Here is a 26812-nt window from a genome sequence, read left to right on the forward strand (position 1 = left end):
ATTTCACTTGGAAGGGCTAAGCCCTGCTTTCCTAATGGGCCAGAATATACTGACTTTAATCAGGGAGCAGGAGCAATGAAGAGTGGAAACAATGCAACAAACTAAAATACTAGAAGTCAACAACGGCTATTCATTGTTTGCAGTCATGTTTCAAAAATACCATCTCAGTCAACAATGTATACTAATGACTTGGGGGCTCAGGGAGCTCTAATTCTGTGCATACCACACATACCTATAAATCTGCCACTGCAAATGATAATGTCTTACTACAGCAGGATTTTTCTCCCTTTGCTTTTGCTAAAATTGTAATTTTATTAAGGCACACATGTATTTTATTTCTTCATACCAATTTTCTTAGCAATGTTAGTGTTTACTTAGTTATTTAACAACCTTTACATATTGCTTGATTATAGTAAAATCTCCAAGCAGTATACAAGAAATAGTAAAAATAATAAAAAATAGTAAAAAAAATACAATTAAGCACATTTAAAAATAATTAAAATTTCTTATGAATGTGGAATGAGTATTACGTGGAACCTGTAATAATGCCAGTTCTGCAGATCGAAGCAGTTGAGTGAGCACATGTGACGTTAGCGAATGACACACTTATGGAGGGTAATGCTGAAGCAGTGTCCTCCTTTTCATTGTCTACTTTTATTAGGGGCCTATTCTGAAGGCAAAATAGGAATTTTCAGGCACTTCCCAGATGTTAACTGGACTGTAACCTTCAACAAGTAGTACATCGCAGGTGCATCTGCTTCTAAACCAACATGTTTGGTTGGTTTGTATATTGCCTGTAATTTGAAGGAGATTTATGTTCAAATAGTTTCCATGAAGTATGCTTGGTATGGAATCAGACTTTACAAGCTGAATGAGGGTTATACCTGGTATATATACAGTGGAGCAATTTAATGTAAACACTGGAAAAGATTCAGTACTGTACCCCCTTCTCTTCTCACCTCATATTTTAAGTCCTCACATCATGATAGAAGTGAATTAGTTTCTCCGGTTCAATGTGGATTGTCTTAACTTCATGCCAATATTAAATTGAAGAAATATTGTCCAATACTTTTAGGAGAAGCAGAAACTCTGCAGGAAATACTGCCCTCCACCAGCATGAATTCAAATAAAGAAGGCCTTTAATATCTCCTGCTGCATCATTTTTGTGTTTTCTGAATAGGTCTCTGTGACACCAAAGTTTAAGGATTTGAAAATGTAATGGAAAATTGTAAAGTAATAAGGTGGAGTGCCCCATGTGCACATGTGACCACACGCACATCTGGAATCTTGCACACTGGAATAAACACAGCTGTGTTTATCTGAATGTGTAGGACAGGTATTTATGTGCATGTACAAGGGACTCTTGCATTGCACATTCATACACACCAATGCAAAAGCTTGTCTTTTGAACTCAAGGTGACTGATTCGTTTTTATGATTTAAATTTTTGTGTGCAGTATAAGAAGATTAAAATGAACAATACCTCAACCAATTGTGATAGTCACATTTGTTTATATTTTATGCCCTAACAGATACATGATGTACTGTTGTGTTTCAGGGTGTCACCAGCCCCTAAGTTCCCCTGCAAAATACCCCCCTTAAAAATGACTCCCTTGAGCCAAAGTGATTCATGTCTCCTTTGGTTTTACAAAATATGTTTGCAAATTGATATAAGATAATGCAAAGTTCTATATTAGTAAAACAAAGCATCTATATACATTCAAAGACCATATGTATGGCATGCACACAGTATCTATATTTGCATTAAATTATTTTGCTGTTGTTTTAATGATTATAGATTAGTAATTCTTGTGGTTGATAAGTGTAAACTGTTTAATTATTATCTACTGATATTTAATTTTACTGTTTACTATTAGATTCTGATGGATTGTTGAATGTTGCTTTGTATGGTACAAGTTGCTTATTTTAAAGTTATTGTGACTTTTTATATTGGATCAGATTGTTACTATTATTGTTTGATGGTTTCTTGTTTTTTTATATGTGTTGGAAGCCACCCAGAGTAGCTGGGGCAACCCAGCCAGATGGGCGGGATATAAATAAAAAAATATATATTTTTCACTATTATTTTAAGTATAGTGGCAATGGTACAATTGTTTTCCACACATCTTTTGGGTGTTTTTTAAATGAATGTAGATGTTTAGCAAAAGTATCAACAGGCAGATGCAGAAATGCCTGGTGTTTCTACCTTTTTCATTTTCAGTATTCAAAGGGGATATTGCACAGGAAAAATGAGTAGGTTTCAACTATGCATATAAAAAAGTAAATTTGAGCCAAAGCTAGTCTGTGTTCTTAATAAGGAGTAATCCCAAGCATATGTAGAGTGACTTTCTCTCACTTCACAGTAGTCACACACATCTACTTCCTGGAAATTTCATATCTATGAAAAGTGGTTTTCAGGAAAGTTGAGCTCTGTTTCCCCCCTTTTAGTCATTTAAAGCTCTGCTTAATGGTTACAATTTCCAATACACAATAGCATCAGTAGCTTGGTTTGATGGCCTTGGTGAGCCACCATTGCTCTGAATTAGTACCCCCCACTGACCACTGGTTTTGACTACAGCAAGTAGATATCTTCTGCTCTTGTCCCTTTAGTAAAACAAGCCTACAACCCTGGAATTAGGTCTGGGCATTATTGGTGTGTACCGTATTCTTAATGATTTTCACACAGCACTCTTTATATGCAGAGTTCCTTACAGTCATGTCTATCTCCTATGATTCTTGCCGACAGGTTTCACTGAAACCTTACTCATCCATTAGCTGCTGTAGTAAGGGAGAAAAGTGTAATAATCAACTCAATTTCAATTACCGTAGATGTTGACATGCATCGCTTGTCCATAGAATAAAATGCTTGGCTTTAGTTGGATTATGGCTTGTATAGGTTCATGGAACATTTAGGGAATTAAGAATTTGGAGTTGCAAAATGTTAAAAGGCAACAGAATTGTATAAATCTAATGACTTATTCCTGAATCAAAAACATGGCTGAAGAATCTGAGAGTAATGTTGGACAAATTGTTGCAAAAGTTGCATATGCTCAAGAAAGCCAAGAATTAATATAGTACCACTGTATATAGTAACAAAGCAACATTATAAAAATGATCAATAAACAGGATACCAAGCATCAAATGTTAAGAAGAATTAAAATATAGTATTAAATTCTCAGTATCAATCCAGTTTTAAACAGTGTGGGTTTTTTAAAAAGAAAATGAAGGAAATGTAAATAGAGCAGTACTTTGTAACATGAGAAATATATGCAGTTTTGGCAGGACTTTCCCCACATTTAAATAAGTGAATACTAAAATGCCCCCTGTGACCAATGCTGGCTGGTTGCCCAGTTGTATATGTTCCCAATATGCCCGGTTCCAAAACTCTGAAAATCCTGCAGCCACAAGTCAAGCATTTAATGTCACAGAAAAACTTCACTCCATAACTTTGGGGATAGTTAAGCAAATACCAGAGACTATGAGGCCTGCAGAGATCTAGAAGAGTATGGTCCAACTAAGCGAGCTGTGAACAAATGACTGATACAGCTTTATGACCAGTGTGGGAGAAAAACTGAAGCTGATCATGATCCTCAAAAAAGGGCAGGGGGAATAAAGGAAACATGAGGGGACAAGAGGGGCGAGTGTAAAGAGTTGTGCTGTTTGGACCATTAAAGAAGAGAATTGAGATGTCTGCAATACAAATTTGAGGTGCAATAATTATTTACCACAAACAAAGCCTCCTTATACATAGTGGGACTTACTTCTGAGTAAACACACATAGGATTCAGCTCTTAAACTAATTTATTTTTTTTATAAATATTTATTAAGGTTTTTTTTAAAATATAAATGCACACATCAAACAATCTTACTTTTATAACAACAAATTCTTCACTTCTTTGGACTCCCTCACGTCCCCCTCTCCCATTTACATCATTAAAAAAAGAATTTTTCCAAACAAATTATCAACTTGTTTACAATCTCATGTCCACACATTCCAATATAATTTAACACTTTTTCCAATAAAATTTTTATATTTTCTTTAGTCTCACTTATCATCAAATTTAAATCTAGTTTAGTGGTGGCCAGTTTTTTATAATCTAGCATCCTTCTTAACATTCAAACAAATTACAATGTTTTTGTAGATACATCTTGAATTTCTCCCAGTCTTCCTCCATCTTTTCTTCTCCCAGGTCTCGGATTCTGCCAGTCATCTCGGCCAATTGCATATAGTCCATCAGCTGCATCTGCCACTCTTCCAGTGTGGGTAAATCTTGAGTTTTCCAATTTTTTGCGATGAGAATCCTTGCTGCCGTTGTTGCATACATGAAAAATGTTCGATCCTTCTTTAACACCTTCTGGCCGACAATACCCAGAAGGAAGGCCTCTGGTTTCTTAGTGAAGGTATACTTAAATACCTTTTTCAGCTCATTGTATATCATTTCCCAGAAGGCCTTCACCTTAGGGCATGTCCACCAGAGGTGGAAGAATGTTCCTTCATTTTCTTTACATTTCCAACATTTATTATCAGACGAATGGTATATTTTGGCAAGTTTAACTGGGGTCATGTACCATCTATATATCATTTTCATAACATTTTCCTTCAGAGCATTACATGCAGTGAAGTTCAACCCAGTGGTCCACAACCTTTCCCAGTCCTCGAACATAATGTTATGCCCAATATCCTGTGCCCATTTTATCATAGCCGATTTAACCATTTCGTCTTGTGTGTTCCATTTTAGCAGCAAGTTATACATTCTAGATAGTACCTTGGTTTTGGGTTCTAGCAATTCTGTTTCTAACTTCGATTTCTCCACCTGGAACCCTAACTTTTTGTCATTTTTAAAAACTTCTTTAATCTGAGCATAATGTAACCAGTCTCGCACCTTATCCTTCATTTTCTCCAAACTCTGCAATTTCCAATTGTCTCCATCTTTTTCTAATAATTCCCAATATTTTGGCCATTTGGCCTCCATATTGGGTCTTTTTAGGGCCTTAGCCTCCAGAGGTGAGAGCCACCTTGGAGTTTTGTTTTCCAATAAGTCTTTATATTTCGTCCAGACATTGAACAGTGCTTTCCTGACAATATGGTTCTTAAAGGCCTTATTGATCTTAACTTTATCATACCATAAGTATGCATGCCAACCAAAAGCATTGTTAAAACCTTCCAAATCCAGCACGTCAGTGTCTTCGAGAAGTAGCCAATCTTTTAGCCAACAGAAAGCTGCGGCTTCATAGTACAACTTTAAGTCTGGCAGGGCAAAGCCACCTCTTTCTTTCGCATCTGTTAATATCTTAAACTTAATTCTGGGCTTTTTGCCCTGCCAGACAAATTTAGATATATCTTTCTGCCACTTCCGGAAGCACTCCGTTTTGTCCACAATCTGTAATGTTTGAAACAAAAACAACATTTCAGCTCTTAAACTAATTTAACATTCATGTAATTCCTTTACCCTTTGTCCCTAACAAGAGAGAGGGTGTGTTCCTCAGCACATAATGACTGAGAATTAAGTTCAACGAATGCATGCCAAATTCCCCATTCCATATTAAGGCTAATATAATATGCCGAATGACCTCTTACATCTTTCCCAACAGGCTTCCCTGCTTTCTGTCACCTCCTGCCACCTTTTTGTTTGTTTGATGATAGAACACCCAACATAATAAAGAATTTTGCTCACTTCTTTGAGACTTTTTATTTGCTCATAATAAAGGTATTGTGCTTTTCTCTTTCTTTCTTTCTTTCTTTCTTTCTTTCTTTCTTTCTTTTATCCAAAGGTCCAGTTAAACTCAGGGAAGTATTTCAAATTTAAAAAATGCTTGGGATTGTGCTGTAGGAATTACTTTGACCTCAGCCGTACATCTGCCTCTCACCCTGAGTATCTATCTGTGTATGCGTGTCTGTTTGCAGGTCAAAAGAAATAACTGTTACAAGTCATAGAACTCGCCCCCTCCCCTGATTATTTTTTGTTGACATCCATGTTTCCAGGTGGGGGGTGGGGTGGGCACAACCATAAGGGATTTAATTTCAATCCTTTCTTCAGCAAGGCAGCATATCTTAAGTATTCCACTATATAGTAGAAAACATTAATAATAAGAGGATACTAGTTAACAGTTTTTAGAAGAACCCTACAGCTGATATTAGGGACGTGGGTGGTGCTGTGGGTTAAACCACAGAGCCTAGGACTTGCCGATCAGAAGGTCGGAAGTTCGAATCCCCACGACGGGGTGAGCTCCCATTGCTTGGTCCCTGCTCCTGCCAACCTAGCAGTTCAAAAGCACGTCAAAGTGCAAGTAGATAAATAGGTACCGCTTCGGTGGGAAGGTAAACGGTGTTTCCGTGCGCTGCTCTGGTTCACCAGAAGCGGCTTAGTCATTCTGGCCACATGACCCGGAAGCTGTACGCCGGCTCCCTCGGCCAGTAAAGCGAGATGAGCTCTACAACCCCAGAGTCGTCCACAACTGGACCTAATGGTAAGGGGTCCCTTTCCCTTTTTATAGCTGATGTTATTTCAGAGTCAAGTAGAAGCTGTTATTGCAAAGTGAAGTATTTATATGTTTTTGCATTTTATTTCTATTCTTCCAGGTCATTACAGCCCCAAGAAAATGTTTTGTCACATCGCCAGTCACAGCTGTTAAACTGATATTTTGAGGTTATTGATCTGGAGTTAGTACAGTCCAAGTCATGTGGAATTCTACTCAAAGAGCAACTATCCATTGCCTTTAGACACAATACAGTTCCTGGAATACACATTTACCTGCAGCCATATTTTTCTTTGCCAGGTGCTATCTAGTTTGGAAGAAAGCAATTAAGGCTGCAATTCTATACCCACTTACCTGGGAGGAAGTGCCATTCAACTCAGTGGTCCTTGTTTCTGAGTAGACAGATGCATGATTGCATGAAAGTTTTATTTTTTTCCTAACAAAACCCTGCCATGTTGAGTGATAATAACTGACTGTGCTTTCCTTGATGGGGGGGATAACTCATAATGGTGCAGCTGAATCACTACAATCGTGAATGTATTTACAAAATCCAGTCTAGTATCTTGAAGCTAAAATATTTTTATATTGTAGTTCCTTTAATTATACACTGATTCTGACATTTTAAACTGCATTAAAGGGCATCATCTACAAATGTATCAAATCACTTCTAACAGACTTCGATTTGATAGTCCACTGAGAGAAAACTTGAGAGCATTCAATAGTGTCTCAAAATTTAAGTGGATAATGGACCTGTAGGAGAAGTTGATTTTTAGCATATCAATATGGTATCTAGCATGCCTCATTAATCAAGTAAATCAAATAATAAATTATAGGGAAGACTCTCAGCCTAATTCAATATGATGCAAGACTCTTTAATGACTTTGCTTTAAAGTTAGACCTGTTGAAAAAGCTCTGAAATGGGGAACTACTTGTTGAGATATATTATGGATTTCTAGGTTAATGTATAAGTAAGAACACGGTGGTATATTATTAGTAACTTACTGGATAATTTTCAGTGGATTCGAAAGTTTATGGAAAATGCTGACTCCAATATCCTGAAGCTGATGTGTTGCGCCATGCCCCCATGGCAGCCATTTTGTCATTGGGGCTCACAACACTCAAAATTTCACATGTCCACGGGTCCGAAAAGGTTAGAAACCCTTGCGCTATGCCATACATCTACTAAAGGGCACAAAAATCCTTCAGTAGGAGACTTTCTAGGAGCATTCCTGAGCCTCAAATGTATACAAATGGCAAACCATTTGGCCTTAAACCCCTAGCCTAGTACAATCAGATAAGATGCGAGGATTGGAAAACCATCATCAGCATTTATCATAATAAATTGGGGTTCACTCTACTTCCCCTGCCAGGTCACCAGCATTTATCATAATAGTGGAACCAGGGGAAACAGCTGTGTAGGAAGCCACTCCCCCCCCCACCTGCACCCCACAAATGCATTTATTCTTTATTGACAACTAATTTCAGGTTCAAAAACTTTACTTCAAATTATCTCCATCTGTTTAAGGCAGTTACCATTTCCAACAAGGGCTTGAGTCAGTCTACTACCTTTATTTATTTGAAAGACAATTTTCCCTGAAAAAGAGCTCAACTCAAAGCACATCAAGAATACAGGGCACAATCTTTTACTGCTCAGCTGTTTTTGTTGCTGCTTGTGTATTTGTTTCAGCAGTTTTGATCTCTTTTGTTCTTAGATGCTTAGAAAGTTGAGGTAATTTTAATTTTTTGTATTTTAGCTTTTGTATGTTTTAAATTATGGTTGTGGGTTTTTCTTGATTTTATAGTTTTATCTTTTTGTAAACCGCTTTGAGGGTGTGTGTTTTTTACAATAAATGAATAGCTTTTCCAGTTTTGCAGTATCACTATATTCTTGCCAGTATCCTTTTCACTGTATAAGCAGCTCAGTAGTAATGTTGGACAAATAGAAAGTAGATAGTTACCTAAGCCAATGACCTAGTGTTTGGTTTGTCATTTGAAGATGGCAATCCAAGTGAAGTAAACCTGGTAAAGTTGCTATGATTCCCCTTCTGCCTTATTCCCAATGTAGACCTCACTCACCAGCTTGTTCTTGAGGTAAATCTTCACTCCCCACTTGCTTCCAATATAGATCTTCACTCGCCCCTTCTTCTCTGGCCGGAGGCACCATTTTATGCTTCGCTTCAAGCGCCAAAATGTCTTGGACCAGGCCTGTACTATACATAAGAGTTATCCAGTCTCACCTAAGCTTTGTTGAATTTTTGTTCAGTTCCCAACTTCGTTGGATACCTCATGTTTGCATTACACCTTGCCATGTGATAGTGGCTATTCCCATTGCAGCTAGAGAACACTGTTTATGACGGTATGTTAACACGCTACCGTTTGTGTCCTCCATGATAAGCCCCTACCAGCACTTGCAAGTCTTGCAATGAATTTAAACATTCCCCTCACAGACCTTTTAATGTTTGTATGAACACACACACCTATACCCAAGTGGTGAAAGAGAAGGAAGCTGACAGACATCAGCAGCTGAATATTTCCGCAGTGTGCAATTTGTTATTCACCACAGGGCTGCCATTCCCTCCCTTTTGAAGGCTCCCTACTTTCCCCTAGCCAAGTTGCTAAGCAACAGCTTGAGTCAACAATTGCCAACTGGGCTAGTGAAATGAAAGATTGGGGGGAGAAAGGGGGAGAAAAGGGACTCTGAAGGAGAAGGTTCCAACTTGTGAAGAGAATGATCCCGAAGCCTCAAGTAAAATACTTCAGAGAAAATGTGTGAGAGAATCTGGACTCCTGAGCCCGGACAGAGCTAGAGTAACATAAATTTAGAGAGGCCTGACCCATTTTCAGCTTTTGTGGCCCCTAGCCACCACAAAAAATTAAAATTATGACACTCAATAACAAAATAAGGCACACACAAAAAAGAGAAAGTGGTTTGTTTACATAATCAGTTGTTCTGAGGGGAATATTAATCACCATCTATTACTGGGCCCTGTGTATTAGTATTAGTATTTATGAATATAAAAACCTCGTGTTTTTATACTGCAAACCACTCTGTGATTCTCAAATGAACGGCGGTATATAAATTCAATAAATAGGATGGTGATGATGATGGTGATGATTGGACCAAATTTACATAAATGAACAAAAAAATATGTCTTTTACCAAATTACACCTCTAATTTACTTCAATCCGCAGCTCTGTGCTTTAAGAGAGTGTCACATTTGGGCTCAATGCACAAGTTATGAAATTCATCAAATGCCAACAAATTAACAAGTGTCTAAATCTGAGGTTTCCTTTGAGCTTCAGGCCCAGGAAAAGGACTTCTAATTGATTAACTGATGGTATATTGAAATTCAAAAGTTAATGTTAAATATGTTATATTTAAACCATGCTTGGCTTCTTCTTTTTGCAAACTGTTATAAACCAAACTCATTTTTCTTTACACTGTTTTGTTCCCTATTTTGTGGTGAAGCTTGTTGCTAAGGCTCTTGCACATCCTGAACATGCTTCAGTAGTAGATTCCACCCAGGGAGAATCTGTTAAAATTATATTAACCAGAGGAGTAGAACAGAATTATAACCCCATTAAAAGTAACCCCAAAGCTGATTCTGGAATACACTGGGTGTTGGGATTCAGACCCATTGTAAGTGCTAAACCTGGAGTCTGAGAGATGTCAGGCAAATTTTTTGTCTCCTTGATTTTCAAGGATCAGATCTGATGCAGAAGATAGAAAACTACCATTTTACGCAAATGGCACATCTGTGCTACATTTTCTCCTGCTTGCATTTGGTGCTGATCTGCAGTCTTATACAGCTCTGACCTACAGACTTGGGAAAAGCTTACAAAAGACCAAATGGGGATGCAGTTACTGCTGTCTTCGCTGTCCTTCCACAGTTCCCTACAGCTGCTACTGGGCTCTGGTTATGGGACAGATCTTTGTCTTGAGTTTGATGGTAAAAGTTCACTCCTAATTCAAAAAGCCTAATCACAGTAAGAGTGAGCCCTAGAGTTGCAGTTCAGGTCTAAGTCCTACACCTGCCACTAGCTAGCCTTCCTGCTGCTCCTGCAGTTCCTTTGAAACAAACAAAGCACCCACAGAATATATTTCCCTTCAAGAAGGGATGGTCTGAGAAAGCTACAGTCCCATATTCCCTAGCATGACAGCCAGAGAGCATGGGATTTGTAATTTCTGCTGTACTATTACCAGTTTTATTTGAGAGACCAAATGAGCTACAAATTTCATGTCTTGGTAGGAAATTACGCTCTCAGGATTACCATTTCCAGTTAACAAGAGACTCAGCAATACCTTTACTAACCTTACCGCACCCTTATTGACACTCGATAATCCCTCTCCTTAAAGGAAATGGGTTTTCACTACAGGAGAGTAAGATAAAAAGGAGAGGGATACACTTGTTTTTTCAGCTCTTCTTTTGATCACTTAGACAGAAGCGCTCAAACACTCGCAATGAAAGCTCACAAAAACTAAGCTGAAATTGGGTCAAGACAAGATAATTTATAGGGATCCTTTGATGCTTTCAGTGAACCGTGTCAGATTCTTGAAAAATGTCTTGCCTGGGGTATTCTCAAGGAAGGTTGTGACTGGATCAGGAATGGATTTTACCTCTTTAAAGTTAAGTGCTCGATTTTCTAAATCCAAAAAAGGGAAGTGTTATATAGCACTTTCAGTCATATAAACTTAATCCATGTCCCAAAGAGCCAAAAGTCTATGAAGATAAAACTAATGTGTGGGTGTGAGGAACAGCAGCATAACTTAATAGTTTATCCTCCAAGATAATGACTCTCATGCTTTTCTGTTTCCCTACACAGCACCTAGGCCAAATGGTCCATTACTGAAGTAGCAACCACAACAAACATAGACCTTCCATCTGTTACAGTACTTACATTTGAAAACTGAAATAACCGTAATGTAATTCAAAACAAAGTGTTCAGTTAATGTTTAAAAGTGCTTTGTGGGTGACAATTGTTTCCAAGAATGACACATCTACCCCATGCCAAACTTCCTTGCATTTTGATGCAACAACATTTATATTGGTGCTCTGTAAACAATAACAATAACAAATGGAAATTCTGCTGACCATTTAAAATGTTAACAGTCTACGCTACTGTATACATGATTCATGTTCTCCTATCATGTGTCCATTACTTGCAGGGAGCCAGAAGCAGTTCCAGATTTGGATTTTTAAAAAGAAACCAAAATCAGAAACAGGAAAGCTTATCCATCCAATTTTTCTACATGCAGATGCTCTTCTGAGCTCACCTCAAGCTGAATGGAAAGGAGCTGTGTAAACATTGTCTCATTGGATTACTGTACAACTTTACCACTTTGCAGTACACCAAACTTCCAACAAGTAAGTTGCATTTCATCTCTAAATGCTGGTGACATACAGGTTTTCAAAATGGCCCTGGTAGCTTCTGAAAGTCATGCCGAAACACTATTCAAAATCTGCAGCCTCCCTGTGTTTTGAGTATCCCTTAGGGAAAATTAAATTCACACAAGTGCATCTGCATGTTGTAATGTGGGTTAGGTGAATTTACACAGAATTGGGTTGTTTCCCGATTACCTGTTTATTTGTTGTTCCTCCTGATTTGTTTGCAGGGAAATTCAACGACATTGAAAATGCATTCTGATTTGTTTTCAGGGACGGTTTTACATGAAACTGTAATGGAAATGCAGAAGAACTTTGTATTGTGAGGAGTTTGTGGTATACAGCAGTGGCTTATCACATGCCCTAGAACACTTTAATTAGCCAGCTGCAATTGTTATCTTTTTAAGATACCAGCTGATAAGTGGCTAATTTCTTGCTTAGTCACTGGCAGCTCTTAGGAGGGTTTCATAGCACTGGTACCTAGTTTATGTTCATAAGATGTGAAAGGAGCTTGGAAATTCTACTCTGCAAACTTCAGCACAAAAGGTGCTATATTCTGGCCATTACAGTCTGTCCATTGTTGCTTTTGAGAGAGATGTAAACTGTCTGTCTTTTGCTTTTAATTTGCTATTTGGTCCTTGTTTGTTTGTGGTTTTTCTCATCCTGCCCGTATATAAATCTGTCTATCAAGGATTAAAGTGTGCTCTTTGTCTTGTCCGAATTAAAAAAAAACCAAAAACCTCTTCTCTCGGCAGAACACAAGCAAATGTTATTCCACACTTTCCAATGCATTTTCTTATCACAAAAAGAGCAGAACTTTCATGTAAGAGCTCCCAATCAACTTGAATTGCAGAAACTTCATTTGCTGATATGTGATTGAATCCTACCTGCAAACAGTGGCAATTGGAAATGCTCTTGGTCACGTGGCAAAATGACAGTGAGCTGTATGCTTGCAGACTCATTCCCTCTTTTACCGCACCTTTGCCCTATAGCAATCTTGTTATATAAAATAATCCTTGAACTTGCTTTTCCCCTAACTTTTGAGAGAGATGGATTGTTTCTGAGAAATTATACCTACAGTCAGTGCTTTTTTTCTTAGAAAAATAGGTGCCAGTACTGACTGTGATGTTGTTACATTAAGTACCACACTTTTTAACAACCAAAAAAGAGGCGTCGGTACTGCATACAGTGGAATTTCCAAAAGAGTGCTAAAGTGTACCTCCACCTCCTCTATTTCCCTGCCCTCTATTTTCCTGTTGTTGGGGAAAGGGGGTGGTTTCCAACTGAAACGGGAACATTCTGCATCTGCTATCAACCATAGACTTAATTGATTCAAAGTCAGACACTTCCCCATTCCTGTCTCACTTCTTTTTCTGTATACATACACACAGTTGTTACCAGCCTTCTGCAAGCACACAGGTATTTGCCAAGCAATTTTCATGTGTATTTCAGTTTCTTTTTTATTTTAATTTATGAAGTTACATACCTATTATGCACTCAAGTCCCCTGAGTATGTAAAAAAATAAAAATAAACCCTTGTGTAGTCCTATTTCATTTCATTGAACCCTTTTGTGTAATCCCATTTCATTGGCAGTACACTGATAATGTACTTGTGTGGTTGAATGCCTGTTAGAGAGAATATACATAATAGGGACTGTAAACCTACATAATTTTTTTGTGCTTGTTTGCTCCACAAACATCTTTCAGTAAGGCATGTGTTGTAGTTCCAACTTTATATTCTCAGAGTTGCTGTTCAACTCAAGAAACAACTTGTGTACAGATTGCAAGGTTCTTACACATGCTGAAGCTTTCCAGATGTGTACATTCCATTCTGTATCATATAAAAACGGTCTGTTTCATATTCAGGAAATTAGTTCTCAGTTAACAGATCAGTAATGAATCCAATCTCCAGTTGTCATGTCTTCACACACAAGTGCAACTTTTTAAAAAGGATCAGAACTGGCCCGAATAATTATCCAGATTTGGGCTCCCTGAAAGGTTCCCATGCAGTCTTGGATTTCCATGGTGCTGCAGCTGAAGCGGAAGCAGTCAAGGATGAGAGGGGCTGTAGGGATGTGCTCCCCACTCTCAACAGCATTCCCAGCTGCTCTACCCTTGGATTGCTGATTTAGATGGCTGGAAGGAGTGTGAATTGGAGAGGGTGCCAAGGTCTAGATGAAATGACATTTGGCTCCCCACATCTGCACTAAATAGTAGTCCCTATTGAACACACTGAGAACTGAGACATCCGAGTAAAGATGTAATGGATTGCACTGTAACACTGTTTGTTCAGAATTAATCCCCATTGAAATGTGGGGATTACCATCCATGAAGGTGGTTTAAATATTTACTTAAGTACACTTACTGTACTTCAAAGTGTGTCCATTTGAAATTAATGAGATTTCCTTGCTTTTTATGGAAGCTAATGTCAGGTGCACTACCCACTAATGATATCCTTTGTATAAAGGGAGAAATGCAGCACAGATGTCTGGGGCTTGATCAATGTGGGAAGTTGAGTGAGAAATAGTAACGGGGTCTACTGAAATGGGTTTTCTGCCACTACCTTTCCTCAATTTGAGCCAAAGAGGCATATTGTCTCACCCACCACTCCTGTTATCAGTTGTAGGTCCCCTGGACTCTTAGAAAGTCCAGGAAGGGATCTTTTCATGCTTTTACTGATTGGCCATGGTGGGCAACTTTTGTACTTTCTTCAGGACACTGTTCTGGAGAGGGAGAAATTAATTTGCCTGATCTATGCTGTCACAACTATTGGTTCCAACTTCTGAGTTCAATGAATGTTGCCCACCAGTTCAGTGGGAGAAGGGAGCCCTACTTAAATGATAAGACAGCAAGAGATAGTGTGATTTCCTCAGGGATGGCCCATTGGGAAGCATCCAGTTTCTCCTTGTGGTGCAGGAAGGCTTGGCCAAATAGGAATGGCTAGAACTGAGCTGAAGACTCAGGTGTATTGTGGCAGGACAGTGAAGCCAACCTCACAGGAATTGTGAGTTGTCAAACAGCTCTTCTCATTACTAGGATAGTTGTTGTTATGGTTCAAGTTATTATTTTGTTTTATTTTATTTAAGGTTTTATTAATTGGGAAAAGAAGGGGATTCCAATATTTGAAGAATGGGCAGTTATAAACAAGGCAGGACATTAATAGCAGAATTAAAATATAACCATATATGTATATATATATGTCAGGGAACTGCCATCGGAGGAACAGGTGGTGGAAAGGCTCCAGGAGAATAGGAGAGATTCTGCAGCAGAAGAAGGAACCAGTAGGGGGAGAGCAGGAGCTCCGGCGGAAGGGGAGTCGGAGGGGAGGCTCTGGGATACTTCCAGTGAGAATAGTGAAGAGGTAACAAGACCCGCCCTTAGGAACTCCCACCCTTCGCCGGAAACTGTCACGCAGAGAGTCCAGGAGGCGCATGTCCGTCAAACAGCTTTTATGCTGGAGTAAGTTCCGTAGACGCCCACTGTCAGATTCTACCAGCGACTGACGGAGTCATGCTTTGGGGGCTCCGTTAGTGACTCGGTTTGGTTGACCAGCCAAACCCCCAGAGGGATCAAGCTTTTACGCACAAGCAGCTCATTATCCCATCACAGCAATCTGACAGTCTTTGAAAGCAGCTTGTGCAAGCAGAGGGCATCATGAGCGAACCAGCCGGAACCAGTGGAGCTGGAGCAGGTCCAAGCCTGGAAGAAAGGTACAGGGCGCTGGAGGTCCAGCTCGCGCTGCAAACGGCGAGGCTCGAGGAGAGGAGGGCTCAAGATGCGGATAAGGGGAAAACCACCCCACTTGCCAGAAAGGTGCCTGGATTGGTGCAGAAATTTGGGGGGGATCCCAGGAACTATCAAGCCTTTAGGACAGAGATGCAATATGCTCTCAATCTACTGTTTGATGACTTCCCCGATGAGAACTCTAGAGTGGCGTATGTGATTGGCCATCTAGAGGGAGGGGCGAAGGACTGGGTTCGGCCCCTGATGGCAGCCAATAATGAAATCTTCAAGGACACAATGAAGTTTTTTTGCGCCATGGACTTGATGTTTTCCAGCGAGATTGAGCAGGGGGTGGTGCGCAGGCAGTTAATGGCGTGTAAACAGGGGAGCCGATCTGTACGTGAGTACTGGACTGAGTTCACCATGCTGATTCATAGACTGGGGTGGGACCTTGCGAGTGAACCTATTCAAATGCTGTTTGAAGAAGGGCTCTCTCCGGCAGTGAAAGATGAACTTTCCCGGGCGCCTAGGGCGGAGTCTATGGATCAGCTGACTAAATCTGCGCTGTCCATAGGAGCGCGCCAGGAGGCAAGAGCTTTGGAAAAGCGGGAAGGAAAGGGGGAACGTTGGAAGGACTTCCGCATTCCAGAGATTCCGGAGCAGCCTTTCCCGCCAGCAGAGCCGATGGAACTTGGAACAGCGCGCGCGCACACAGTTTCAAACACCAGTGAAGGGCGGAAGAAGGAGGGAAAGAGCGCCAAAAGATGTTATCTCTGCCAACAGCCAGGTCACTTTGCCAGAGTCTGTCCGCAAAGGAAGGAATGGCAAGGGATGGCGGGAACTGTTGGGGGGAAGGAGGAAGGAGAAATCAAGGAGCAAGTAAAAGCCAACGCCTGGCTGCCAACATCAGGGCACAGCAGCCAGGCCAAGGAGTAGTGAATGTGCCCACGCCGGAACCTCCAAGACCAGCGCTTGTGATAGAGGTGTTGCTGGAACTGTCAAACGGACACCCACTAAAGATAAAAGCGCTATTGGATTCAGGCAGCTCCTGTAATTTCATGAGTAAGGAGTTTGCAGCTGAACACCAGATACAGACTATCCCATTAAGTAAGCCTTTGCAGGTTACCACGATTGATGGGAGGGAACTGTTGGGAGGAGAAGTGAGCCAACAGACTGTACCAATGATAATGAGGGTGGCAAGACACACAGAACTGATAGCGTTTAACGTAGCCACCTTGGGAGGAGCTCCTATTATTTTGGGAATGAGCTGGCTGGCACTACACGATCCGCTAGTAGGCTGGCATCAGAGAGTGGTTTCCTTTGGATCAGCACATTGCCTAGAACACTGCAAGGAGGGAGAGGCTCAGGCAGGGGCCAGGGCCACTCTAGCAGGGATGGAAGTGATGGACAAGGGGAAGGTGCCACCACAATACGCTGACTTGATTGACGTCTTTAGCGAAAAGGAAGCAGATAAACTGCCCCCGCACAGACCCTTTGACTGTCAAATTACCTTACTCCCAGGAGCACAATTGCCAGTGGGCAAGCTGTATGCAATGTCAGACAGTGAGATGCAGGAGTTAAGGGAGTTTATTGACAAGAACCTCAAGCGAGGTTTCATCAGAGAGTCATGAGCGGTGGGGGGCAGCCCAGTGTTCTTTGTGGACAAAAAAAACACGGGTAAACCCAGGCTTGTATGTGATTTCAGGGCCCTAAATGCAGTGTCAGAACCAGTGACTTTCCCTATGCCTAGAATTGATGACATTCTGACACGGGTGAGAAAAGGGAAAATTTTTACCAAGCTGGACCTTAGAGGGGCATATAGCTTGATACGTGTGAGAAAGGGGGATGAGTGGAAGACCACTATGTTCACCCCCTTGGGGGCCTTTGAGTACCTCATTATGCCCTTCGGACTACAGGCGGGCTCAGCCTGTTTTCAATCATTCATGAATCACGTCCTGGGGCCATTGCTCTACAAGAACTGCGTAGCGTTCTTAGATGACGTCCTGGTGTACTCAGAGAATGAGGAGCAGCATGTGCGAGATGTAAGAGAAGTACTGAGCAAACTGCGAGAAAATCGGCTGTGGGTGAAACTGGAGAAGTGTCAGTTTCATACCAGGGAGGTGGAATTCCTGGGGTACTGGTTGTCTGACAAGGGATTGGCCATGGATCCCAGCAAGGTTCAAGCGGTACTGGAATGGAAAACACCAAAGACCAAGAAGGACGTGCAAAGATTCCTGGGCTTCGGAAACTTCTATAGGAAGTTCATCAAAAACTTTGCCCATTTAACAGCACCCATCACGGATTGTCTTAGCAGCAAGAAAAAAATTGTTTGGACGGAAGAAGCGCAGCGGGCGTTCGAACACTTAAAGCAGGCGTTTGCGTCGGAAGAGCAACTTTTGCACGTAGATCTACAACAACCAATGAGAGTGGAGACTGACGCGTCAGACAGAGCGGTGGGGGCCGTGCTTCTCCAGCCGGGAAAAGATACGTCTGAATGGAGACCGTGTGCATTCTTCTTGCGGAAGTTGAACAAATCCAAGAGGAACTACACAGTATACGACCGAGAACTGCTCGCCATTCATGAAGCATTCCGGAGATGGCGGCACTTGCTGACTGGGGCGCAGCACAAGGTTCAAGTCCGAACTGACCACAAAAATCTGGAATGCTGGAGAACAGCCCGAGTGCTGAACCAGAGACAAGTGAGATGGGCCCAGGAGTTCTCCAAATTCCACTTTGAGATTAGTTACGTGCCAGGCTCCGAGAACGTGAGGGCGGACGCTCTTTCCAGGAAACCTGAGTACTTAGAGGGGGAGGGAGCGCCTGAGGCAAGGCATGTAATCCCTGAAGACCGCTGGGTGTGTGGGGCGGCATTGGTGGGGCAGAGGGAACTGATAGAGGGTACTGAGAACGATGAATACGCCCAAGAGAAACTCAGAGAACTCAGGAGGACAGAGGAGAACACAGGGGGGTTTGAAGAAAAGAACGGGGCGTTGTATTACAAAGGGGCACTGTACATACCCGATGGGGAACTGAGGGGCAGAGTACTGAAGCAGTTGCATGACAGCCCCACAGCGGGGCATTTTGGACAGCACAAAACCATGTGGTTGGTTACCAGGGAGTTTTGGTGGCCCAAGGTGAGGGAGGACGTACGGGAATATGTCAGGGGTTGCGACAGGTGCCAGCGAGCGAAAGGGGAGAGGGTGGCGCCAGCGGGGCTATTACAACCCTTACCCACACCAGAAAGGCCATGGGAGGCAGTATCCATAGATTTTATGACGGACCTGCCAAAATCCAAGGGCAAAACAGCTGTCATGGTGGTGGTAGATCTATTAACTAAGATGTGTCATTTTATAGCCTGTTCACATGCGGTCACAGCGGAGGAAACCGCCAAGTTGTTTGTAGAGCATATTTTCAGATTGCATGGCGCCCCCTTGAGGGTGGTCAGCGACAGAGGGAAACAGTTTACTTCCAGGTTCTGGAGGAAACTTATGAGCTTACTGCACGTGGAACTCAATTTTTCAACTGCCCGGCACCCAGAAACAAATGGGCAAGCGGAAAGGGCAAACGGGATTTTACAACAATACCTGAGGTGTTATGTAGAAGACAGAGAAAATGATTGGGTAGATAAGTTACCTCTGGCAGAATTTGCCTACAACAATGCGGAGAACGTGTCCACAGGGATGAGTCCCTTTCTGGCAAATTATGGGTGTCATCCCCGGGCATTTCCAGGAGAAGGAGGGGAGAGGTGGAGCGTGCCGGCGGCGGAACATTTTGTTGAAGAGATGGAAGCGATCCACCGTCAGCTTCAACTTAACTTAGAGAAAGCCAAGGAAGAATATAAGAAGCAAGCAGACAGAAATAGGAGGGAAGGTGAAACTATAAGGGTGGGAAACCGGGTGTGGCTATCCACCCAAGGACTACCGTTCAAGGGAGGGAGTAAAAAATTGAGACCCAAAAGATTGGGACCCTTTGAGGTCATACAGCAGGTCAACCCAGTAGCATTCAAACTCAGACTGCCCGGTCACATGAAATTGCACCCAGTATTTCACAGGTCATTACTGTCGCCGTACCGAGAGGGACGTGAGTGGGGGGAGCGTGAAAGAGAGGTCACCCAAACGCCCGTGATAGAAGAGAGAGAAAGCGACATGAACGTGGCAGGAATCATTGATTCCAGGTAGAAGGGGAATCAGGTGGAATATCTGGTAGAATGGGAGGGGGAAGTAGAGTCGGAAAACACTTGGGTACCAGCAGAGGTAGTCAACGACGAGGTTTTAATAGAAACATTTCATCAGCGTTTCCCAAAAAAACCGCAACCCGTGGCACGATTTAGAAGGGAACACTTTGGGACCACCGATGAGGAAGGGGAGTTTGAAGGGTTCCCAGAGTCAGGGGTGGGTGAGGAAGCCGACTCCGACGAAGAAGAGGAAGATGGGGAGAGAGACGGTACGCCGTGGCTAGAAGTGTTTGAATCCTCGGACGACGAGGAGAGTTCCTTCAGGGGCTTTCCGCCCTCACTGCCAGTGGGAGAGGAGGCGGGGGGTGAAGGGGGCCCTGGGGGGGAGGTGGATGTCAGGGAACTGCCATCGGAGGAACAGGTGGTGGAAAGGCTCCAGGAGAATAGGAGAGATTCTGCAGCAGAAGAAGGAACCAGTAGGGGGAGAGCAGGAGCTCCGGCGGAAGGGGAGTCGGAGGGGAGGCTCTGGGATACTTCCAGTGAGAATAGTGAAGAGGTAACAAGACCCGCCCTTAGGAACTCCCACCCTTCGCCGGAAACTGTCACGCAGAGAGTCCAGGAGGCGCATGTCCGTCAAACAGCTTTTATGCTGGAGTAAGTTCCGTAGACGCCCACTGTCAGATTCTACCAGCGACTGACGGAGTCATGCTTTGGGGGCTCCGTTAGTGACTCGGTTTGGTTGACCAGCCAAACCCCCAGAGGGATCAAGCTTTTACGCACAAGCAGCTCATTATCCCATCACAATATACACATACACATATACAATATATGCATATAAAATATCACATACAGATCGTTACAATAAAAACATCACAGCACCAGTCCTTTCCTTAAATGTAAGTGGTCCTAATAGAGAATAGAGTTCCAAAGGGCTGATTGAGCAAACTGCTGATTCTGTAGGTTCACCCTATATGTATTTAAAAACAGTCATAAAAACAGGAAGAATAAAATTAAAAGATAATAAAATAAGAATCATCATAATAGAAATCTTAAAAAGAATGAATGGTGTAAAATATATTCCATAGGCAATATAAGGGTCATATTTCTACTATTTATACCCAGTATTCATAAATGTTGCCAAAAAAAACCCCCTCATCCCCTCATATTTAGTGGAACTGTGCCAGTCATGAGATTGTTTGATCATATAAATCACAAATGGCTCCCAAGCAGAGGTAAAGTCAGACGAGCTGAAGATGTGCAGGCAGGCGCTGTGTAAGACCTTCCTGTGTAAATATTTGGTCACCATATTCGGAGCCAGGGAGGAAATTGCCTGCAGACAAAGTGGGCCCATCTGGAGGTTTTGCCTACCCCATAATAATAGTCACAACTTGTTGGCAGATAAGGCATTGGGTTGGATCCATAGTCTAGGCATGGGGGTGGTGGGAGTTGGGAACCTATTCCCACTCCCACTTCAGGGAGTCGGGGGTACCCCATTAAAGGAGTCCAGGGGGAGGTGGTGTCTGGATGCACAAAGGCTGATGGGCCATAGCACACAAACACCACACCCTAGAATGGTCTCCTGGAGGGACTGCCCCTATTTGATGTATGTCATAGGGAGATCCTTAACTCAGGATCAACCCCGCAAAATAATCAAGCAGCAGTCCGATTGATTCAGGATACATACCAAATGCTTTCACTAAAGCCTACTTACATCTGTAATCAGAGGTGGCCATCTTCTCCAAAGGATTGGGGAGTGGGGACGCAATGTTGCATGACATCTTCGAAACAGTGAGAGGGCCCAGCCCTCTCAAAAAAAAAATATTTTTGATTTCGGCCCCCAGCGGTCGGCACCTGTCTCTGTAATAAATAAAGTTGTGGTTTATTCAAATCCAATATGTTTGTCTTGTAGGTTTGTTGTCTCTTCCCATGCTTTGGGCCTCACCGGCCACAGGTTCCCTGCACAAAGATGTGGCGTATTTAATTCCAGTATGGAATTCCAGTATGAGGTCCATTTCTTTCTTAAAAAGCGTGTTCACCTTCATGGAGAGCACGTGTTGTGGTGGGGTCTGACAGGCCACCCCTCTGTTGCTGGGCGGGATCGTATAGATGGCCATAGCAGTGATTGGGCTGTTTGAGTTACTGGGGAAATTTTGATGTTGCCAACCAAGGGTTTTATATACTGAGCACGCAGCACTGAGCGTTCTCTTTCACTGCGTGCACCGGGTCCATTTCTTTCTTACAATCAGCAATACTTCATTATTGCTATTGCATAATATGCATTGTTCTTGTCAGACAGTTGGAAAAACTGAACGGAATATGCAGGAAATGTAAAGGCCTAACATTACTACTGTTGGTTTCATGAATATATTCATTTATCCCTACTTTTGAGTGCCCTGGTGAGAAATGGCATTGTTGAATACAATGCAGTGATTAGTGTGAACACTAAACCTAGCTGTCTAATAAACTGAGTCTTATTTATGTAAATTGTGACATTTTAAAAGAAGAGATTAAACTTCAGTTTTCCCTTCGAAAGTAATGTAGAAACCTTAAATGGAGGGGTTTTCTTTAGTACTTGTTTCACAGGAGAAAGCTGCTGCTAATGCTATTACCAAGAGCAATAGTATCAAGACTTCACCTTGCATCAACACATTGCATAATTAACTTATGGAATTCATTGCCACAAAATGTGGCAAGCAGCACTAGCTTAAATGTCTTTATAAATAATCCATATAGGTGATTTATTATTTATAATATAATGGCTTTAAAAAAGGATAAGATAAATTCATGGAGGACAGACATATCAATGGCTGTTGGCCATGATGTAGCAGAATACTGAACAATTTGCCACTGGATTACCAGATGCTAGGATCAAGCAATATCTGATGGCTATTGCCATCATATCACACTTGTGAGCATCTGTCTGGTCTCTATTTGAGACAAAATGGTAGCCTAGGTCTGATCAAGCAAAACAATTATTATTTTTATGGAGTATTATTTTCCATTTGTGATTAGTATCACCACACTCAAAGTCACCAATGACCTTGGCTTATCTTCCATTTTGCTTTTATTGTTAATCAGTATTAGCTTGTCTACATCATGTAGTGTTTTCTTGAGGGAGGAAAAAAAACTCCTGTAAGATTGTGTCTGTCTGAACAGCTAAAAACTTTTCCATACCTCACTTGTGCAGTGTAACTTTCCCCCAGATTAGACTTTAATTAGACTTTAATTAGATTTTGACCTGTTTTTAGGAGTTAATTTAATTATTGTTTGATTTTATACTAAAGTTATATATCTGATGTTAGCCACCCTGAGCCTAGGGAGGGCGGGATATAAATAAAAGCTTATTATTATTATTAGTTGCTCACAGCACTTCCCTGGCTCATCCCTTTGACCTTGTCATTTACCTCTGATTTTCCACTTCCCTGGTTTCTATAAAGCACAAATTACTTGGTTGTTGTTTTTTGTCTTTGAGTCATTCCAGGCTTCTCCAGTTTCATCACCTGCTTAGCAGCAGTGTTAGGTGCTTTGCTAGACTGTAGTATTTACTATAATGCCAACATGAGCGTAGCCAAGGGGGATGGGGGGCAGCTGCCCCCCCCATCAAGTAAATAAATAAAAATACTTAACTGAGGTTCTGCCCCACTCAACCTAAAGCCTGCCCCCCCCCAAAAAAACCCAAATCCTGGCTACACCCATGAATGCCAACAGGGAAACTTCCACTCACCATGCCTTGCAGAGTAATCCCATGGTGCTGGTAGCACAGGTAGCTGCTAAGCCAGAGTTAATGCTGGTACAGAAATCACTAGCCTAAAGTTCAGCAATCTGTACATAAGGCTAGAGAGAGACTGACCAACCCTTTTACAGAATCTTCCAGCCCTTCCCAAGATCCCACTAGAACCCTGAGAGGAAGAAGCTTTATGAGGTGCCAGGAAGGGGAATTGCCTCCACTGGCTATGGTGGCATCTGTCCCATTCCTTAATCCAACTCCTGTTTCAAGGCTTCACTGGAATCCTGAGATAGGACACCTGTATGGGTTTTGAGAAAACAAGTGTTTACACTTTCCACTTCGTTGTGAACCTTGGCAGTTTGGAGACAGTGTCTTTTTTCATAATTACCCACTAATGTACTCTGGGTTCTATGCAAATGAGAAAAGAGTGGTGTCATCCTATTCCTTGATAGAAGATGCATCTGTCACTTGACTGAGTCTTGTTGTATACCATGATTGGCTATAGAGTTAGCAAGAATGTTGTTTTCTGTTTTGGCTATGAGGAGAGATGGAGGGGTGGCTGGCTGTCTGTGACTGCCTATGGTCTCCAGTGAGAGTGTTTATCCTTATGTCACCACTTTTGCAGGCATGATATTATGCCATTGCATGAGATGGGAGCAAGTGATGAGAGGGTTCCAATAATTATTATTATTTTATTTATTGGATTTATATACCGTCCCATATCTGCAGGTCTCAGGATGGTTAGCTTTCATTCTTCCCTTGCCATATCACCATTCATATCACTTTTGGCCCTACTCCTAACAGGGAGTAGGACTTAACTTCTTAGTAGATATGGTTAGGATTTAACTGTAAGGCTGCAATCTTATGCACACCTACTTGGGATGGAAGCAACTTCCATTGAAGTCAGTGAGGATTGCACTGGTCAACAACAAATTTGTTGTCTGCGTTTTTTCAGTTGATTTAGGACGAATCTGATGCGCTGAATCAAAAAATCACATTGGTTTTGCTCAATCAGGTCAAGTTTTCGAGCTATGGCCACATGTCGTTTTTTACGTTTTTGTTCACATGTACGCTTATGTAGAGCATTTTAGAAGAAGTTGGTGGGGGTAAAATGCCATGTCAAATAATGCCATGTCAGGTCCTATAGTTCTGGGTGATTATGTCGAAAAGGGATCAATTTGAAGTCATAAAACCTCGAAATCTTCCATAAATTGGTGCACAAGTTTCATAAGGCGTGCTTACCATGCTTATTTTGGTATTAAACTTGGTGACCAGGATAAAGCTTGGGCGCCACACATGGTGTGCAAGGCATGCACCGAGACTCTACATGGATGGACCAATGGCAAGAGGAGTCTGAACTTTGGAATTCCCATGGTTTGGAGGGAGCCGACAAACCATGTCACTGACTGCTACTTCTGCGCTGTTGATGTGACTGGGATCAACAGAAAGAACCAGAGCAGCCTCAAGTATCCTGATCTTCAATCAGCACGTCATCCTGTAGCTCATTGTGATGAAATTCCAGTGCCTATCTTCGGAGAACTTCCTGACATTAGTGACGAAGATGCCTCCAGTGTTGAAGGACACGAAGAAGAAGAAGAAGTGGTTCTTCAAGATGATGCTCCACATCCATTTTCCCAAAAGGAGTTGAAAGATCTAGTTCGCGACCTTAGCTTGTCAAAGGACTCTGCCGAACTGTTGGCATCCAGATTGAAGGAAAAAAACCTCCTCTCTGACAGTGCTCGCATCAGCTTCTTCTGCAACAGGCATCAAGAGTACCTCCATTTTTTCTTGGAAGAGAAGGACTTGGTGTACTGTGCAGATATTGCACAGCTTCTGCTGAAGCTTGGAGTGCCACAGTACGAACCCAAAGATTGGAGACTGTTCATTGACAGCAGCAAGCGATCACTGAAATGTGTTCTGCTACACAACGGCAACCAGTTTGCCTCTATACCCCTGGCTCACTCGAGTACATTGAAGGAGAACTATGAAGCGGTGAAGGATGTGCTGGAGAAAATTGGTTATGATCAGCATAAGTGGTTTATTTGTGTTGACCTGAAGATGGTGAACTTTTTGTTGGGACAACAGTCTGGCTTCACCAAGTACCCATGTTTTCTGTGCATGTGGGATAGTAGGGACCGTGCTCAGCATTACATGAAGAAGGACTGGCCTGTGCGGGAGGAATTGGTGCCTTGCAAAGAAAGGAACGTCATCAACGACCCTCTGGTAGACAGAAACAGAATACTCTTCCCACCGCTGCACATCAAGCTCGGCTTAATCAAGCAGTTCACCGAGGCTCTGGACAAGCATGGTGACTGCTTCACTTACTTGTGCCAGGCTTTTCCAGGATTGACCATGGAGAAGTTGAAAGCTGGCATCTTTGACAGTCCTCAGATCCGTCAGCTCATCAGAGATCCAGAGTTCGGAAACTCAATGAACGAAGTGGAACTGGAAGCGTGGAAGGCATTTGTTCTGGTAGTGAAGAACTTTCTTGGCAACAATAAGGCCAGAAACTACGCAGAACTTGTCAACAACATGCTGACTGCTTTCAGAAACCTGGGCTGCAACATGAGCGTGAAGATGCACTACCTGTTTTCACATATGGACCGGTTTCCTGAGAACCTGGGTTCAATGAGTGACGAGCAGGGGGTGAGATTTCATCAGGACATGAAAGAGATGGAGACCAGGTATCAGGGTTGCTGGGACACAGTCATGATGGCTGACTACTGTTGGACTCTGAAGAGAGACCTCCCTGCCGCTGAGCATTCCAGGAGTTCCAGGAAACGGAAGTTCAAGCCCTGAAGTTTGAAAAATGGTGAAGCAACATGCAATTTACGTGTACTTACCTTTATCAATGCCCACCATTCAGTTTACAGTAATCAATGTTTCTATCAGGTAATCAATATATGTTATTGGAAAAACATTTTTTTCTCTTAAAAACATAGTTAGGATGATATGTGTTGACAAAAATCAGCTGATAATGCCACAAAAATGTAATTGATTTTGTCACAAGATCAGATTTTTTTCAAATCAACATAGCACAAAAACCTGACCTGCTGGAGAGAAACAGATGCCATTTCCTGATTCAGCAGTGCAAAAATACTCTAAATCATTTGTAGAAATCTAGACAACATTCAAAAAGTAAAAAATTGTTGCCCAGTGTTATTTCTGAGTAGACATGTATAGGATGGAACTGGAGAGACTGATACACTGGGAGGGGCTGCTTGGTTATATTAGTATTATTTACTTATTCTGGCATCATTGCTTTGTCAGCATCTCTAGTCTATCCATTGTATCTTTTTGATATGGGTTTTTAAGGGGTGTGGGTGTG

At 42.0% G+C, this 26812-nt stretch overlaps 1 protein-coding gene across 4 annotated transcripts in view; it reads left to right on the forward strand.

The window, feature by feature from the left end:
* Nucleotides 1–9113: 9113 nt before the first annotated feature.
* GNAL (G protein subunit alpha L) overlaps nucleotides 9114–26812 on the forward strand; it is a 181660-nt gene continuing 163961 nt past the window's right edge. The window contains exons 1-2 of one of the 4 annotated variants that reach the window (XM_081873538.1): nucleotides 9114–9222; nucleotides 11644–11842. In XM_081873538.1, coding sequence (XP_081729664.1) covers nucleotides 11762–11842 — 81 coding nt within the window. In that variant the 5' untranslated portion in view covers nucleotides 9114–9222; nucleotides 11644–11761. Of the gene's footprint in view, nucleotides 9246–10404; nucleotides 10427–11643; nucleotides 11843–26812 lie in introns of those variants that run through there. The other 3 variants (XM_081873539.1, XM_081873541.1, XM_081873540.1) reach the window with 3 other exon arrangements.

The sequence above is a fragment of the Podarcis erhardii genome (genome assembly GCF_964252035.2).
Source record: "Podarcis erhardii genome assembly, chromosome: 8".
NCBI classification, from domain to species: Eukaryota; Metazoa; Chordata; class Lepidosauria; order Squamata; family Lacertidae; genus Podarcis; species Podarcis erhardii.